An 18,552-nucleotide genomic window follows, 5' to 3' on the forward strand; every position below is an offset into this window, starting at 1 on the left:
AAGATATCTATTTGGTACGTTTGGAGGAAAAGTAAAAAATTCCAATTAATTTTCAAAAAACCAAAATAATTAAAGAAAAACGGGAATTTTCACTGAAACCAATTTTAAATGAAATTAATTTCTTTTTTGTAATTCAAAAAATACAGTAGACATATGAAATTTCATCAAATGTTATTATTGGCATCTCTTATACACCATTAATTGTTCATAGTATTTGAATTTTTTTTAAATATTGTCAGTAAAAAAATGTTTGCTGGGTCATAAAACTTGAAAATTCAATGTTTCACATAAGTTGTTAATACTGGAATTAAAAAAAAAGTTTAGCGTTAATTCATAATAATTTTTATTTTAAAATTTGCAAATTACTTTCCAACTAAAAATTAATGAACAATTTTCTTTCCAGTATTAATAGAACATTTTTCATGGAATTAAAAACTTACAATATTAGGTGATTGCCGGTAAATTATTAAATTCCAATCAATGAGTTTATGATATTTAGTTGTTAAGTACCACAAGTCAACACATAAAATACTCACCAACTATTGATATTAAAATTTCCCATTTTATATATAACAGTTTTCAAAATAATTTGATACTTATTAAGCAATAATAATCACGAACATTTTTTATTTTAAATTAGTCAATGAAAAATATTTTTGCAGGGTCAAAAAGCTTGAAAATGTATGCAGTGCAAAAATAATAAATATACGTCTTTTTTTTTAAGCATTTTAAGTTAAAATGTTAAAAAATTTAAACCAAGGTTTCTCATGAGTAATTAATATTGTAGATAATCAAAATCTCCAATAAAAAATATTAATTCATGATGGACATTTAAAGTTCAAATATAAACAAAATTAGATATTGAAATGAAAAATAAAGATGAAAAATATTACTCGTTAATAGATAAATGAACTTTTAAAGTAGGTATAATGATTTTAATGATTTCACAAAATATAATTTAACCAACTGTTAGTATAAAATATAAATTAATGGCTATGTATAAAATAAAATAAACTTATACTAATATTGATAAAAGTCTTCCTTCAAGATTGTTTTACATATTGAATTAAAGTTTAATACATCTATTTCAATGGCCCTCTTTACATCTAATGTACATTAGAGCTGCAGATCAGGTACCCACTTGCTCACCTTTTTTATATTTGTTCTTCATTACTTCTATACTATATGCACATAATATAATATGTATACTAAATATTAATACCAATTATCCACCTTATCTACTTTTGGAAGAAATCACTCCACTAAATTTCCTTCACTTTGCCAGTATACAGCATCTGATTGGAAATTAAATAACATTTTTGCATATTAAATTTATACTTTTTAATTGTTTCATAACTATTAACCGAACAGAATAAATTTATATAAATACATGCATAAAATTGTATTTCTTATAAAATTATGGATATAGACATTTCAGTTATAATCTAGTCATTAAGGAATAAAAAAAGTGAAACATTTAACATCAGTTAAAAGGTACCATCCACATTCTGGTTATAACTGATAGTAATATTAAAATAATTTTACAAATTATTATTATTGCTAATTGGATTTCAAAATAAACAAATAATATAATACAAATTATCATGGTCAACATACAATTGAAAAGCTGATACTAATTATACAGAAAAAAATATTAAAACACAAATTTGATGTGAACAGTCATACTTATTCGGTTTAATGTAAAAATTACGCTTCATCTTGTTCCTCCTTTTCATCATCATCGCCTGCTAACTCGGCTTCTTCCTCTTCTAATTCTTTCTTGGCAGCCTCTTCAACTTTAGGATCTCTAAAGTAGTTTGTGATGATTAGTTTAAAAAAAAAAAACTGTTAACTATAAGTTAAGAACTTACTTCTTTATTTTATCTTTATAAAATTCTATGATGTGTTCTTTACGCGTTTGCTGTATAAATGATATAGGTGCAGAGTAGTACTGCTCTTTAACATTGGAACCCCAACCAGAATACTAAAAAGTAAAAACATTGTTTAGAAAGCAAATATAACCAAAATGACTTTTAAATAAACTTTTTATTTTATATTTACTTAACATATTACTTACAACGGAAGTATTTTTGTATAATACTTTACCATCCTGCTTGAAAGGAATATATTTTTGTAACAATGCCTTTCCATCAATTTTCCATACAGGAGGGTTACCTTTACCAATCATATCAGTCTTGAGTACGACAAATGCTCCTGACTAAAATATAAATTTCAACATAATTCATGCAATTTAACATTGAAAATAACTATATATACAGTGAACTTTTTAGCTGGCTTTGCATTTGGTCCTTGGTTAAGCTCTTCTTCCTCTTCTTCTACATCTTCATCATCTTCCTCTTCCTCTTCCTCTTCTTCCTCTTCATCGTCGTCAATATCTTCATCTTCTTCAAATTCTTCATCATCTTCTGGCTCTTCTTCAGGCTCCACTTTTAATTTAGCTGCTCTTCCTCGACCTCTAGCTGATGTCGGTGTAGGTGCAGGAGTTTTAGATTTTGATCCTCTTTCTTTTTTAGGTAGTATTTCTTCTTCATCTTCATCATCAGAAACCTTCTGTTTCTTCTTTCTACTAGCAGGTGTACTTTTGGCTGGTCGTCCTCGTTTACCAGGAGTTTTGGCCTAATGAATAAATTACATTTTACTATTTTACCATAAAATATAACATTAATAAAACATACAGCAGCTGTTGGAGCCCATTCGTCATCCGAATGGTCTCCCACTTCTTCAGGTTCATCTACTTCAAATTCATTTTCTGAGTCACCCGCTACAACTTCCTTACTTTTCATCATGACTAAAAACATAATTTAAATTAAATTAAGTAGGAACACATTATGTTTTAAGTTATAACAAATTTAGTCGGTGCAATATCATTTTTTGTTTTTTAGATGACTTATACAAAAAAGTCCATATTGTTTCATAATACATTATTTTTGAGTTTTTTAAGCATAAATAACTTTTTTTGTAGTGCTGAAATCGAAAAAAATAAAAACAATATTGCATAGACAAAATTCTCCTTTTTATATGGTGAACATTTTGTTAAATAAATAGTTTCATTAATCTAACTTGTCAAAAATAGTTTGGCTATTTTTTGTTGTTGTATCTATTATTTTTATTAAATTCTACTGTAACTATTATTTAATACTATATACCAAAGGTATTTAAACTGTAGATAGCAAGAGTTTGTGAAGGGAGCCATGTCAAAGTACTGGAAACCAACATTGTACTAGGTCTATCACGCATAATGACCATATTGTATCTGCCTGTGTTGATTCAATTTATTCATAATAATTTGGGAGCCGTAAAAATATTGTAAACATCCCAGGAGGCGCGGGATGAAACGTTTGAACACTGCTGCTAGATACATAGTTATACTTTTGAAATGTTAAATAATTAATCTGGAATTGAAAAGTTATCTTTAACATATGAAATATGAGAGAAATACTTAAGTTGTAGGACGTCAGTCAACTAAACCTAAGAAAGAAGCAAATACTTTTTGTATAGGCATCAGCTAATTAGGTAGATTCCAGAATTTGTAACTTAACATAGGATCTATTTTTATTTTTTGTATAATTAAAATAGTACAAATTTAAACTGTCAATTTTCAATTATCATATTACAGCCATTAATTCTAGCTGATTATGTTGTAATAAAAATGTTTATTTAAATTCAAGAATAATTAGTTTTGTGGGTTCAAAAAAAAAAAACTAAAAAAAAAAACTGTTTATATTTATATTTTAAACCTATTGTATACCAAAACATAATATTTTACTTTAAAAATTTTATTGGATAAATAGGTGTACAAATAAAATATTTTGGGTACAATTTTGTGTCATTATTTGTTATGCTGACTACAGTATTATAGGCAATAATTGTTGACATTTAATCTGGTTATAAGTAACTTTATCTTTTTGTTTGCGGTTTTCCCACACTAAACATATGTCTCAAACAATATACAGACATTACAGGTTATTTATATTCAATATAGGTAGGTAATAGGTATAGGTATTTAAGGCGTTTTATAAATGTTCTGAATTACATGTTTTGTGGACTTTTTCCTCAAGACATTATCTGTTTTTGCTACTCATATAAATCTAAATGGTGATCTACATGAAATAAAATATCCAAAATATGCAAAAAAATGATCAATAATTGGTGCATATATCTATATTTATGGTAAAATGCATGAAAAGCATGAATTTTTTAAGTTTTGGTGAAAAAAGTTTTTAATAGTACCGAAAACTATAATACGTTCCATACTTGTAAGAAAAGGCTTACAACGGCCAGCATGGCTTATTGAATTTACGTATTACGGTTCAGTAACTAACTAATAACAATATCGCCTTGCTTAATTTCATCTTCAAACAATTTAAATACGTTATCGTTAGACACACACACAAACAAACGCGAGCAGCGCATGGGCATATTAGTACCGGTTAGTACTATAAATTAGAAGACGAAGATGCGGAGATACAGTATTAAGAAAAACCTATAGCGGATAAGACTTTGAAAAAAAACGAACAGATCTACAAACAAACGGTAATCGTAGAACAATCTGACCACAATATAAACAGCCATAGCAGTGTTTTGAATGACAAACGGGTGGCCGGCGAACCTAGTCCAATATTGTGTGAACGTACCACAGTGACAGTCGTTAGGGGGGTTACAAAATTTTGACGACGTTCGCGTCGCGAATCACGAGCACGTGGAAACTGTGGCAAACGAAAGCGGACCCAACGCGTTGTGACAATAAATCATACTCACGATTATTGCTTTTAGCGACGAGAAATTAACGATGATAATAATCAATTATCGGTTGCACCGGTTGAGGTAGTAGACACCCGACGACTATATTGATTGATAAATTTATATAACTGTGGGTCAACGACGATTGATTGTATGACACGCAGAGGACGCAAAAAGACACGATAAACGAATATGAAATAATAAACACAAAAACAATGTACGCAAAAATGAAAAGCGGCTAACGTTTGAGACAGCCGCAACTCACACAAACAACAAATTACAGCGATGAGTGATGTGAATTGTGAACACAATTACAATTTACTAAACTATACCGGACCGCGCCACTAGTAGCGGCAAATGCAAACAAACCGAACGCGGTTAGACGCAGTGCCGCCCGCCGGCGGATACATGATCGGTAAATTATAGACGTTGGTCACATCAATTGTATTGATCGTCTCGTACCACAATATGATACCGACAATGATACCTTACCGTTACCACTATACCAAAGTAACAAGTACCGATATACCTATGATTTGACAAATCGGTGGCGGTGTGTTGCGAGACCCACCACGATTCCGCACCACGGAACATTGAAGTGACCCGAGGTTGTTACCATTCTCATACCTATTGCCTTCATGTGCTTTCGTTCATCACCGTCTATACCACATGTTTTATATCGTTACCATTAACGATGGTAAACGACGATCTGCAGCTTCTACCCCTATAAACCTACCTGTCATGTCAGAGACACCCGCGGTCGGCGACACTTCAATTCTGCGACAGGCGACGACTGTCGACGAGCCACTCCTCGGAAAATTCCTACACCAGTGACGCGGTTCGTTTCTTCTAATCACTATCCAAATCACCCTCACACCACCCCCTCATCATGGCCTGTGATAATAACAAAACAATATATTTTACTACTCAGTACTCAGCACGAGAATCATATTATTATGTGTATTACTATTTGTGTCTTGTGAAGCCGTGAACACTTGTATCCAACGATTCCAAGCATGACAAAGTAGTGGCGCGTGCGTCTCGTACTTACTATTGTAAAATTGTTTACATTAATCACATTATAGTTGTAAGCACCTGCTTGTGCGTTTTTTGTTTAAAACAATATTCCGCTATACGACGTCTATACGCATTTCGTCCGAAAAACCGACCGGCCATCATTTATCGTGTAGTGGTTTTTAAATTAATTAATAATTAAAACGACCGTGGTAAGTCCACAGCGAAATGGACGATTTCGTGGTATAAAGTAGTGGTATAATGTAGTCTGTAATAATAGTAACCATCGTGACGACGATATCTTACTCGACATGTCGTGTCTCGAAAACTATTCGAATTAATTATCGTCGATGTAATTTGCATTGTCGTTAGTCGCGGATCCCCCAGTAGTCCGAATTCAATTTTTATCAAGATGTGTTAAATTCAACTCGATCCGTGTTTAGTTGATATTTTACGACGATGTATTATATAAATTAACCATTATTATACATCATGTATTTATTGTTTGCTCTGGTCTCGGTGAAGAGTTAAAAAAAAAGTTTATCTTAATACACCAACTGTCTACTACATTATGGCGAGCCAGACAACAATGAGCTTATGGGATTTTGTTTGGAATACAGTCTGTGTACTGTTGGTGTCAATCGATAATTTTACTTTATACCCGTAGTATTATTTTCTGTTTATTAAATAATCTGATCGAGTCTGTATTTATTAACTATGGATCTCAACAAGGTACATTATTTCAATATTTTCTTAAAATGTACCTACCACCTATGAATAATGAATGTTTTAATTCTAATATATGACATTTAAATGTAGAAATAATTAAAAAGTGAAAAACTTAAATAACTGTCTAACAATAGTTAAAATTATATATTAATATATTATTTCCCAAATTCTAGATTAGATTATATTTAAAACAATTAAATCTATTATTTATTTTATGTAGTCAAAATTGGGTGCCTTACAATTTCATATTATTATTAATAAATATTATTATTTTTTAAATAATTTTAGCTAGGTATGCCTAAGTTATTTAATTTAAATTTTTATCCATAAAGATCCAACAACCATTGCTATTTTGAAAAATAAGTGTACTTACATTGTAAGTATTGTATTAATTCAAGAAGTCATTATTTTTATAGTTATTTCAATGGATGAAGACTCAATTAGTGTTCATGGATCTACTGCTGATTCCATTGAAGCATTTGATGAACTTCAAGTGCTTGATGAAATCACAGATGAAACCGACAATATTATTGAAGGTGATGACCAATTAGATGAAGAATTTGACACTAGAAGTGAAGCCAGCTCTAGTTCCATTGATGAAACTTCGACAAGAAATAAGATTAAATCTGAAAGATACATTAAAATAGGGGAAGGTACGCCAACTAAAAAAAAACCATCTGAAGAATATCTATCTCAATTAAGACTCTTGTTAAAAGAAGCTCGATTTTTCATCATAAAAAGTAATAATTATGAAAATATTGAGTTGGCTAAAATTAAAAGTTGTTGGTCTACAAGACCATGGAATGAAACAAAATTAAATCAAGCTTTCAGAACATGTAAGAATGTAATTTTGATATTTTCAGTTAAAGAAAGTGGTAAATTTGCAGGTAAATACAAAAGTTTTAATTTATGTTTGATAATTATCATTTTCTTATAACATTCTTTTATTCTGATACTTCAGGGTTTGCTAGAATTTCTGAAGCAGCTAGATATGATTTGTCACCGGTTGGTTGGGTACTACTTGGAAGTCGTAATTTATCGGGTGTATTTAAAGTTGACTGGATTACTACAAAAGAGTTAGAATTCAATGATACTTCTCATTTATTTAACGCATACAATGAAGGAAAAACTGTCAAAATTGCTCGCGATGGCCAAGAAGTTGATGCTAAGACTGGATTACAATTGTGCTCAATGTTTCTAGAAGACAAATCAATTGATTTTCAGTACATTTTAAAAAAAGCTAAAAATCATCAACCCTCTATCAGTACAGCCGAATTACGACAACGACGTAGAGTGCTTGGTTTACCAGATGAAGGACCAACTAGTAAAGAATATATTCATGCTTATCGGTTTGGGATGCCACATAAACAACCACCTAGGATGTTATCACATCCATATTATGTACGCCCACCTTTGTATCCACCATACCAATATAATTTAAGTGGATCACCAATGGTACAACGTTATTATGACAATGTACCATTGTCACCTTTTCGGCTTCCCATACATGTACCAGATACATACACAAGACCATTGGAAGATTACTATAAAAGAGACAGATTACTCAATCTCAGGGAATATCATTCGAGTCAAAGACGTGAAAAAGAACGCCATACTCATAGACATCGTTATCATTAAAGTTTTTGAAAATACCATCAAAAGATCCTCCTTAGATTACTAAAACAGAAATATTAGCATTAAGATTACTAGTCTTAAAAGTAAATACATTTTTTTGTTATTATTATTTTTGTATAATTAGAAATTTTATCCTACTATGATATTATGTTGATTATTTAATTTATTATTATTATAATGATTATAAATGATTTTAAGTTATTATTTTGTACAAACATAAGTGATTATTAAGACTTGTTTTTGCTTTTAGTAATATTCTTAATTGTTTTATGATTTTGATTTTTGATCAACTTTCATCTCTCTTTTGTAATACTTTAATTTTAAATAATTTTTCATTGAGACTAAGTACCAATTTAAAATTTTAAATTCATGTACATATTTGTATTTGGATGCTGTGTGTTTTATAAGTAATTGATATTGTAAATATATTTTTCTCTTTAATCTTTACTGAACTTAAATTTTTTTCTTGTCTTTTATTTTGAAAATGATGAATATGTTTTAAGATCCAAGAATATGGAACAATCAAATGGATTTGTTTATTTAACATACTAATAACATTTTACAAAAAAGTTAAAAAGTAAGGAAAATATTCATTTATAACTATTGTAATGCAAATAATTATACTAACAATTTAAAATTCATCTTTTTATCACTAAAAACTTGCTAATATTAGTTTTTAATCAGATTATTATAATAATTATTCTTTTCTATTTAATATTTCTTTTGATCTTATTAAGTCAAATTTTACAGTGAGTTAAAATAAATAACAAAATTTTGTTTATGAAAAAGTAACTTCTCTTTCTCTATCACTTGCACATTTTTAACTAGCATAATAAAATGTTGGTTATGAAATTACAAATTTAACTAATTTATATTTAATAAGCTTATAATTTTTGATTTGTGATTGTACAATCAACAATGTATTGAAACGAAATTAATACCTAAATAAACAGCATCGGCAACCCTAGCTAGTGCAGGTGTTATCAATTAAAATGTTTGAAAGTCTGCATTAGTGATTTGAAAATGTTTAAATATTTTTATAACGACTTTAAATAATATATAACATTACCTGTTCAGTTTAATTAAAATAGTAACTTCCTTTATAAATTATAATTCTGACTACAGTTATAAATAATTATTATCTCTGTATCTGTAGACCTATCATTCAGATAAGTAGTTGATATAAATTGTGCCCAGGGTATATTTCATACACATACAGGGTGATTCTTTTAAGTGGATACACTAATTATCTCGAAAAGTATTTACTTTTTTCAAAATATTTTTTTACATGGTTTCAAGTTGTTAAAAAACCAACGTTTTTATTAAAAAATAATATTTTTAAATATTTTTTATCCTTATAATTTTTTAAGTTTTTAATTTTTTGAATGACAACATAGAGTTTTCATTTCATATTCCAAAGCAGAATATTTTTCTAAGTATTTTGATTCATAAAAATCGAATTTAGGACAAGTAGTTTATGAGTTATAAGTATTTAAAGTGAAGACAAGCAGAGTAGTGGACAAACATTTTGCGGGGTATAGCCCCGTACCACTCCACTCTGCCAATCAAAACTTTAAATACTTATAACTCAAAAGCTACTAGCCCTAAATTCGATTTTTATGAATCAAAATACTTAGAAAAATATTCTGCTTTGGAATATGAAATTAAAACTCTATATTGTCATTCAAAAAATTAAAAAAATTAAAAAATGATAAGGATAAAAAATATAATTTTTTAACAAAAACGTTGGTTTTCTAACAACTTGAAACCATGTACAAAATATTTTGAAAAAAGTAAATACTTTTCGAGATAATTAGAGTACCCACTTAAAAGAATCACCCTGTTTATTATGTTAATTGCAGCCCAAATATGTTTTATTCAAATGTAAATTACATGATGTAATATTATTTTTTATTATGTTGATATTATAAATCATTATATAGTAGGTATATTGTATATAGTACAAAATAATAAATCTACATTTTATTATAAAACAATAGAATATAATTTTGATGAACAGGTATTCAAATAAAAATATTTTAATACATGTTAAACATACAAATATAATATATAATAAATATAAAAAACATAAACAATTTTTTTTTTTATTAAAAATTAAACTTGTAAAATATTAACAGTTAAATTTCTATTCTGCGTTCTTTCAATTTTGACCACTGTTGTGCTAATTTATTAATGTCCAATTGGTCCACAATATCTTTTTCTATTCCTAATATTACTAAGGAATTTAATCGGTCATCCTTCATTGTCGATCTGAGAAATGTCTTAACTAATTTCAATTTACTGAATGTCCTTTCATTCGATGCTACAGTCACTGGAGAAGTTAAAGCCAAACGACATAATAAATTAGCACATGGTAAAATATGTTTGACTTCTTCAGACTTTTCCATTAAACATTTAAAATTGTTTGATTCATTTGGTAACATGTTAAATAATATCTCTAATTGAGCCTGGACTAAATCTAGATCTTTTAGATTGGAATCTATACTATCTGGTGGAAATAAAGAGAGTGAATTTGTGATGTTTTCAAGAGTAATATTTGATTTGTCTAAAGGTTGTGAAAATAATTTGAACAATGGCTGAATAGAAGAAATACATTGTTTTAAGTTGCTATTTGATAATGTGATCAGTGTATCAAGAACTAACTTAAATTCTCTTCGATAAAATAAATGTATTGTAAATTCAACCTCAGTTGATGGTCTTGAGTCAATTCGTTTAGGACATAATCTTCTACGATGATGTGTTTTAAAGGGTGTTTTAAAGTGTTTTAATGTATATTAATTATAAATAAAGTAGATATTTTTTTTTCATAGGAAAATACTTAAACTATGAATTTTATTGTATAATATAAATACAATTTATAGTTAAATATTATAATAAAATACTTAAAATATTATTAAATTGCCGACTCAATGACCTATTGATGAGCCATTGTGCCAACTGGGCCCAACTATAACTGTCGTGGGGGGGGTGGCCCACCCCCTACACCCCCCCATCAGGACGGCCCTGATTACATCTATTGAATCAGAACATATCTTTCAGTAGCATAATTGTATTTATATTGGTAAGGGTAAATATATTGGTTTTAAATAGGTAGTGCGAGTCAGGGCCGGATTTAGAACAAGTGCCGCCCTAGGCCCTTTTAAATATGCCGCCTCTACCCCAAGAAAAAAAAATTGTAATTATTACAAATAAATTTATTTCATTTTAAAGAAATTAGGTCAATAGTCATTATAAACAAAACAAATAATAATTATAAATCCTAATTAGGCATTATCAGTATACATTTTGAATCTTAATCTTAAAATAATCTTAATAATCTTTAATCTTATACCTAGTAATACTTAATAGTTAAACTTATACCTAATCATAACCTATGTTATCTATAACATTTTACGACGAACTTTTTTAGACGCGAAATCGTCGATTATATCATCATAATTTATACTTCGAAGCATCTTAGATTCTATGTGTAGTATTGATGTCGCGTTTAATCTATCTGACTCCAAAGTTGAACGAAGATGCGATTTTACTCTTTTCAATGCTGAAAACGACCGCTCTGCTGTACAATTTAGCCAATTTCTATATATATTATATTTTTATCGTAATTACTTTTAGGAACAACTTATATTATTATATACCTAGGTAGGTATCTTATCTTTATAGCTTACATTACGAGAAAATTGATTTCGGGTTAGTGACATTTTCAGTTTCATGCGCCCGTATATTTTACATACAGATATCTAAAAAAAAATCATATAAATATTTCATGCATTCATATGATTCTTTTTTTATTTCTTACAAAATTTGCCGCCCCAAAAAATTTGCCGCCCTAGGCCAGGGCCTCACGGGCCTAGGCGTAAATACGGCCCTGAGTGCGACATAGTGTAGGAACACAAATATCTATAAAAAATTATTATTATTTCATCATACATATCTTTGTGTCATGCCTTCATGAGAGCACATTGGGCAAAAATAATTACGATAATTTTAAGTTGCATTTTGTCACATACTCACATTATCAATTTCTCAATACAACCTCAGAGGTACAGAACAATAAAACGTATATATATATGTTAAATGGTCATATATGAAAAATACAATAGTCATTAATAATTTTAATACTATATTACAAATTTACAACATTGAAAACTACCAAACTTCTATAGTAAGTATTAAAATAAAATGATTATAAAAGTTACAACGGGAAATTGGAGGGAAGTTCATATTAAACTTCACATTTTAACTCCTAGCCTAGTGACTTAGCATTTATAGTATTGCCAGAATGCCAAGCATGGCCTCTGAAACGGGATAAATTTTAAACTTCACAACATTATGCATAATTACTAATTTCTATGTAATAAATTTGGTTGGCTGGTATTGATTTTGCAAAGTTGGCAATAATTCTCGCACAAAGTCTATAAATGAATAATCTTTTTTGCGTGCAATTTTTTGATTTTTTCTTATATCTATGGTCTTAAGTACCTATCTAACTTTTGTATCTTTTTCCATATTTTTTATACCATATACTTTATTCCCCCTGACTTCAAACTTTTATGTATCACTCTAAATTTTTAAACATGTTCCGTGGTAATAGGGGAGGGGACAGGATAAAGCTTGATTTCAAAACCTTAATTATAACACATAGGTTCTAAGTAGTAGGTTTGAACTTCTTAAAAGTGATGAATGTTATGCCAAAGTCCATGGTATCAAATTTCAAATAAATTCAAATATTTTTTTACGTCTATATTATTTCTCACCACTATCCCCTTAAAAAAAATATATGAGGCTTTATTCCAAGGTTCAATAGGAGTACGTTTAAAAAAAATCCAGAACGCAATTAAAGATGTTAATATTTTACATTAGTTTATGTTAGACATTGACCAATCTTTTTAGATTCTGAGCGGAGCGAAGAATGTATTGATTTTACCATGATGTGTTTTTTTTTGGTGGTCTCGTTTTGGGGCAGTATAAGTGCTTCGATTTTCGACTTCCGTTCCTGGTTCGATTAAAAAGTGGATTTAGTTGGTACATTGGGGAGCCAAAAATAATATTATAATATTATCGTGTATACTGTCCACGTCTTAGTCTTTAGGTCCATCGGCCCATACTCCATGTGCTGTACTGCACGTCTGCACTCTGCACTACTGCTGTTCTCTTTCTCTAATTCTCTATAGTCTATACTCTATAGTTCTATACCGAAAACCGAGATGACTATTTGTTATCACCAAATTTTATCAGTATCATCATTTATTGATATTGTTATATTCTATGGTATAAGGTATGACCACAGTCTAACAGAGTATCAGCCATAGACATATAAATATTATATTATTATGTCTATGGTATCAGCACAGATTTTATATAATAATATTATATATTATTATATTTATTATTTTATAATTATTATTATTATTAGATTTAATTTTTTTATATTATTATATTATTTATATTATTATTATATAATAATTTTATATAATCTGTGGTATCAGTAACAAATATATTCTATTATTTTGCGGCAGTATGCCAGTATCAACTTTACTATCAAGGAATCCTTGACAAGGATATCATAGAATAATATTACAGAATATTTAAAATCCCTTTTAATATTTAAATATAATATATTTAAGCAAAACCAATTTAAACTTTCAAAATCTTGTTATTTAAAAAAAATAATTTTATAATAAGGCTAATAGATTTTTGATGTTTATTAATCATTGGCATGCATCTTCAGAATTAGTCCATTGAATCTGTTAGTCGGCAGTTATTTTAAAATCGAAAATGTAAAAGTTTACATAAATTAGATTTGTTCAAATTTATTTTTGTAATAATTTAAACAATATTATATACTTCATTTTTTTTTTACTAATTTCAAGGTTGGTTTTGTTCTTTTTAGTTTATTATAAACACCTAACATAATCATGAATATCAGCAACCGTATCATAGTCACACCGTTGGGAGCTGGTCAAGATGTTGGACGTAGCTGTATCTTAATAACAATTGGTAATCGAAATATTATGCTTGATTGTGGAATGCATATGGGCTATCAAGATGAACGGAAATTTCCCGATTTCTCATATATTACATCTGATGGTAATATTACAGACTTAATTGACTGTGTAATTATTTCACATTTTCATTTGGATCATTGTGGGGCACTGTCCTATTTAACTGAACACCTTGGTTATCATGGTCCTATATATATGACACATCCTACAAAAGCAATTGCTCCGATTCTATTAGAAGATATGCGTAAACATTTAGTTGAATATGAAGAAGAAGCGAAATATTTTACATCAAGTGCAATTAGAGATTGCATGAAGAAAGTAACCGCAGTGAATCTACATGAAGTTGTGACTGTTAAAGATGACATAGAATTAAAAGCATATTATGCAGGCCATGTATTGGGAGCTGCCATGTTTTATATTAAAGTTGGAAATGACTCTGTGGTATATACTGGAGACTTTTCTATGACTCCTGACCGGCATTTAGGAGCTGCTTGGATTGACAAATGTCGACCAACATTACTTATTACAGAATCAACGTATGCCACAACAATAAGGGATTCAAAGCGATGTAGGGAACGAGACTTTTTGAAAAATGTACATGAATGTATAGATCGAGGTGGCAAAGTATTGATACCAATTTTTGCATTAGGAAGAGCTCAAGAGTTATGTATTCTTATTGACACTTACTGGGATCGAATGGGTCTTAAAGTTCCTGTTTATTTTGCAGCAGGCTTAACTGAGAAAGCTAATAGTTATTATAAAATGTTTATAACTTGGACAAATCAAAAAGTCAGGCAAACATTTGTTCAACGAAATATGTTTGATTTCAAGCATATTAAACCATTTGATAAGACATATATGCATAATCCTGGTCCTATGGTGGTATTTGCAACACCTGGTATGTTACATGCTGGCTTGTCGTTGAATATATTTAAAAAGTGGGCTCCTGATGAAAAAAACATGTTGATCGTGCCGGGTTACTGTGTCTCTGGAACTGTTGGTAATAAAGTCTTGAGCGGTTCTAAAAAAATTGAAGCTGAACCAAATAAATTTATTGACGTTAAAATGTCAGTTGAATATTTATCATTTTCAGCTCATGCTGATGGTAAGGGTATCATACAACTAATTAAAAACTGTGAACCTCAAAACGTGTTATTGGTTCATGGTGAAGAAGAAAAAATGAAATTTCTCAGAGCTAAAATAATGCAAGAATTTAACATAAATTGTTACATGCCTGCTAATGGGGAAACTGTAGAAATTGAAACAGCAAACATACATACATTCAATATGAGTACAAAACTAGTTAAAGAAATATTAGATGATCAGTCAAATAATTTGGGAAATGGAAAACGATTGGTTCATGGAGCATTTCTTTTAAAAAATGGTTCTTCTAATTTAAATGCCATGAGTGTGAAAGATACTTTCAAAGAATTGGATATTCAACGACACACCTTGAGGTTTGTTTATGAATAATAATATTTAATGTTTGTTTCTGCTTATTACTGAGTACTAACTAAAAAATTAAACCTTTTTTTTTGTGAATATGCATTAAATTGAGTGTGAATTGATTTATTTTTTAAATATACAATTAAAATTGGGAACTCTTGACTAACTCAAACTATTTTATTATAATTATTAAAAAAAAAAAAATGATTAATCTGTAATATTTAAACAATTCAAGTAGTAAGTTAGATCAAACAAATTGTTTTGTTAAAATGATTGCTGATTAAATGGTTATTATTTTCAGATTTACTTGTACGGTGGAAATTAAAGAATCTTCTACAATCCAAAAAACTAAAACTAAATTATATGATATGCTGGAAAATAATTTGCCAATTTTTAAAAACAAACTTACCATGTCTGATGGATCAATATCGTTAGCATCAATTTTAGTGACTGTAGAAGACGGTATGGATAATAATAAAAAGAAAATTGTAATTTCTTGGGCTAATGAAGATGAGCCACTAGGTAATCATGTGCTTGAAATGTTACAAAATTTGAGCAAGTCTGATTAATATAGATGTTTGTATTCCCTTTTAAATATGTTATTCATATAAAGTTGATTGAAAATATTTTGTATTTATTTTAATTTTTAATACACAAACACAATAAATAAATAAATAATAGGCTTCTAATTATATTTTGTCCCAAAATTGTATGTCCCTAATATCACAGTTAAAATAGTTTCTCATATTTTATTATTATTTTTTAATTTTTCTATAGGAGTTTTCTGAATATGTATGCTAAAAATCTTCCTTACTAACAATATTAATATCTTCATGTAATATCTCATTCTCTTTAAATATGTCTGTGATATTATGTTCCATCATTTTATCTATTATTGGTGGAATCCTTTGTTCAATTTTTTCTTGCACATCAACTTTATCTAAAAAGTCTTGTATTCTTTTCTTAATAGGAAGTTCCATTGCATCTACTATTTTATTTCTTAAAATATTGGGAAAAATATTGACAAGAGCTTCAGCTAAATAATCAAGTGTACCTGCTCCATCCATACGTAATTGAATGTTTCCTACCGATAAACCAAACTCATTTAAAAATGGAGCCAATCTGGTGTCCATTGGCTGAGTTACATTAGCCTCAAGCTGTATATAATCAATTGAAAAACTTAAAACGCCTGTCGTTTTTAGTATTCCTGCTGCTCCAATTTTCCATTGACAATGACCTTTTAGTTCCTGAGTTCCTATATGTATGACTGATATAATTGTTTGATTCTGTATACTTATATGAATATCTCCTAATCTATATATACTAGATAAGCCAGATATCCATATTTCATTAACATCCAAACTAAATATATTGAAATTTACTGCATTTACTAAGTCTTCCACGCGCCATGGATCAAATCCCATTGATTTTATTTGTTGACGACTCTCAGCTATCAGCAAATCCACAGGTGGTATTGTATTAGGAAAACGTTTAAAGTGTTTCATTTTTTGATTAAGTTCTTCTTTTATCATTACGTTAATCAGTTTCATAATGATGGGCTTAATAGTTTGAACAACAAAATGTGTAAAGCTATTAACAAAACTGTCATAAAATGGTATATTTAACTTATCTGTATCCATATGTAAACTATCATAGTTCATATTCATATTCAAATTATTAGTCTCCAGATGTCCTGTCTCACTTACTTGTAGACTCAAGTGACCATCAATATGTAGTTGTATGAGTGTTACATTATAATATCCATCATACATTTTCCAATATGAATAATTACCTACTACCACTAATGTATCAATTGATATTCCAAATTCTAACTATAAAATAAAATATGATATAAAATAATTAGACAATCAAATTAATATTTTTTAGGTAATTTATAATTGTACACACCTGTAAATCAACCAAATTTACGTATAATTTTTTTAATCTGAATTTCGAATGACCTCTCATTGTTGAGTTGTGCATACTCCACAAAGGGGTTTCATTATCAGGTATAGGTTCAGGGTCTGAGTATGGTGGTACTATAGCTTCTGGTAATCCTACAGGATCTGGGTTTTGATAATGTTCTAGAACATTTTTTGTCAACAATGTCAAATTTATTATTCGTTCATCAGCTTCTGACAGTGATGGTACGTCATCATCAAATGCATAGACTTAAAAAATGAACGATTAGACATTAACAATAGCGCAGAAAAATTAATTCCGGTATTATAATTCTTACTAATAATTAGAGAATGGATATTATTGTTATAAATACTAAATTCTTCTAAACAAGTACCTACGATCTTCATGGTATGTGGTAAATGTAGTAATTTAGAAAAAAATTCAGTTTAATTTCTACCAGTCATTAGCTTTAACAAATAAGGCAGCTTTGGTCAAAACACATTTTCTTATTTTACAACTTTCCTCCATAATAAGTTCATTATTTTGCTAATTTAGCAATAGTTTTATGATAGCATTACACTAACTTTGCAATTTCTTTTAATTGCCATCAATACATGAAATTACTTAAAAATGTAATTAATTTATACAAAATATGCAAAACAAAATTGGTTTCATTTAAATTGTACACATTTTTATCAGATTAGAAATATAATTTTAGTTAAATGAATTCCATTCCCTAATATTATTATATAATATTATAATAATTAATAATAATTACTTACATTGACATAGGCATTTGGTATTTAACATGAAAATTATTACTAAAATAATATTTGTTTTCATTTTTATAGTGATTTATGTTTTGCAATTTTTAATTTCACATATTTTATTAATTGTATATAATATAAAATAATGTTTCTAGGTTAATAAATTGTTTTACATTAAATTATTATTTATGTTTCATACATTTACCTTTGACCCAAAGCTAATGTATGTTTATCATTTCAATAAACTATTTGATAAACATATGAACAACAAT

General features: G+C 28.6%; 4 protein-coding genes and 1 long non-coding RNA gene across 9 annotated transcripts; 2 read left to right on the forward strand and 3 right to left on the reverse strand.

The window, feature by feature from the left end:
- Positions 1-896: 896 nt before the first annotated feature.
- On the reverse strand, positions 897-5,516 carry LOC107165451 (uncharacterized). 2 transcript variants are annotated; one of them, XM_015513679.2, is made up of 6 exons: positions 5,498-5,516; positions 2,697-2,809; positions 2,278-2,637; positions 2,078-2,218; positions 1,872-1,984; positions 897-1,807 (listed from the first exon to the last, which is right to left on the reverse strand). In XM_015513679.2, the coding sequence occupies exons 1-6, from the start codon at positions 5,502-5,504 to the stop codon at positions 1,708-1,710; spliced, it is 834 nt and encodes a 277-aa protein (XP_015369165.1). In that variant the 5' UTR covers positions 5,505-5,516; the 3' UTR covers positions 897-1,707. The 2 variants fall into 2 exon arrangements, with proteins under 2 accessions (XP_015369165.1, XP_015369166.1); XM_015513680.2 differs by lacking the exon at positions 5,498-5,516 and adding an exon at positions 4,780-5,079.
- Positions 5,460-8,586, forward strand: Ythdc1 (YTH domain containing 1). Of its 3 annotated transcripts, none has more exons than XM_015513678.2 (3): positions 5,460-5,599; positions 6,921-7,391; positions 7,466-8,586. In XM_015513678.2, exons 2-3 carry the CDS (start codon positions 6,929-6,931, stop codon positions 8,140-8,142), a joined length of 1,140 nt encoding a protein of 379 aa, XP_015369164.1. In that variant the 5' UTR covers positions 5,460-5,599; positions 6,921-6,928; the 3' UTR covers positions 8,143-8,586. The 3 variants fall into 3 exon arrangements, with proteins under 3 accessions (XP_015369164.1, XP_015369163.1, XP_015369162.1); XM_015513677.2 differs by lacking the exon at positions 5,460-5,599 and adding an exon at positions 5,657-6,507; XM_015513676.2 differs by lacking the exon at positions 5,460-5,599 and adding an exon at positions 5,657-5,987.
- Positions 8,587-11,339: 2,753 nt separating this feature from the next.
- LOC149058755 (uncharacterized) lies at positions 11,340-13,437 on the reverse strand. Its single transcript, XR_016190194.1, has 2 exons — positions 13,088-13,437; positions 11,340-12,060 (listed from the first exon to the last, which is right to left on the reverse strand). It is a non-coding gene; the product is annotated as an uncharacterized LOC149058755 (long non-coding RNA).
- Positions 13,438-13,678: 241 nt separating this feature from the next.
- IntS11 (integrator complex subunit 11) lies at positions 13,679-16,303 on the forward strand. The gene is made up of 3 exons (XM_015513685.2): positions 13,679-13,940; positions 14,054-15,622; positions 15,913-16,303. Exons 2-3 carry the CDS (start codon positions 14,079-14,081, stop codon positions 16,178-16,180), a joined length of 1,812 nt encoding a protein of 603 aa, XP_015369171.1. The 5' UTR covers positions 13,679-13,940; positions 14,054-14,078; the 3' UTR covers positions 16,181-16,303.
- On the reverse strand, positions 16,224-18,455 carry LOC107165457 (uncharacterized). Of its 2 annotated transcripts, none has more exons than XM_015513687.2 (3): positions 18,296-18,455; positions 17,520-17,782; positions 16,224-17,443 (listed from the first exon to the last, which is right to left on the reverse strand). In XM_015513687.2, the coding sequence occupies exons 1-3, from the start codon at positions 18,354-18,356 to the stop codon at positions 16,409-16,411; spliced, it is 1,359 nt and encodes a 452-aa protein (XP_015369173.1). In that variant the 5' UTR covers positions 18,357-18,455; the 3' UTR covers positions 16,224-16,408. The 2 variants fall into 2 exon arrangements, with proteins under 2 accessions (XP_015369173.1, XP_015369174.1); XM_015513688.2 differs by having other exon boundaries at positions 17,520-17,695; positions 18,296-18,442.
- Positions 18,456-18,552: the final 97 nt, after the last annotated feature.

Source organism: Diuraphis noxia, unplaced genomic scaffold (genome assembly GCF_037042655.1).
Source record: "Diuraphis noxia isolate RWA-SAM2 unplaced genomic scaffold, SU_Dnox_SAM2 contig0002, whole genome shotgun sequence".
Classification (NCBI taxonomy): Eukaryota; Metazoa; Arthropoda; class Insecta; order Hemiptera; family Aphididae; genus Diuraphis; species Diuraphis noxia.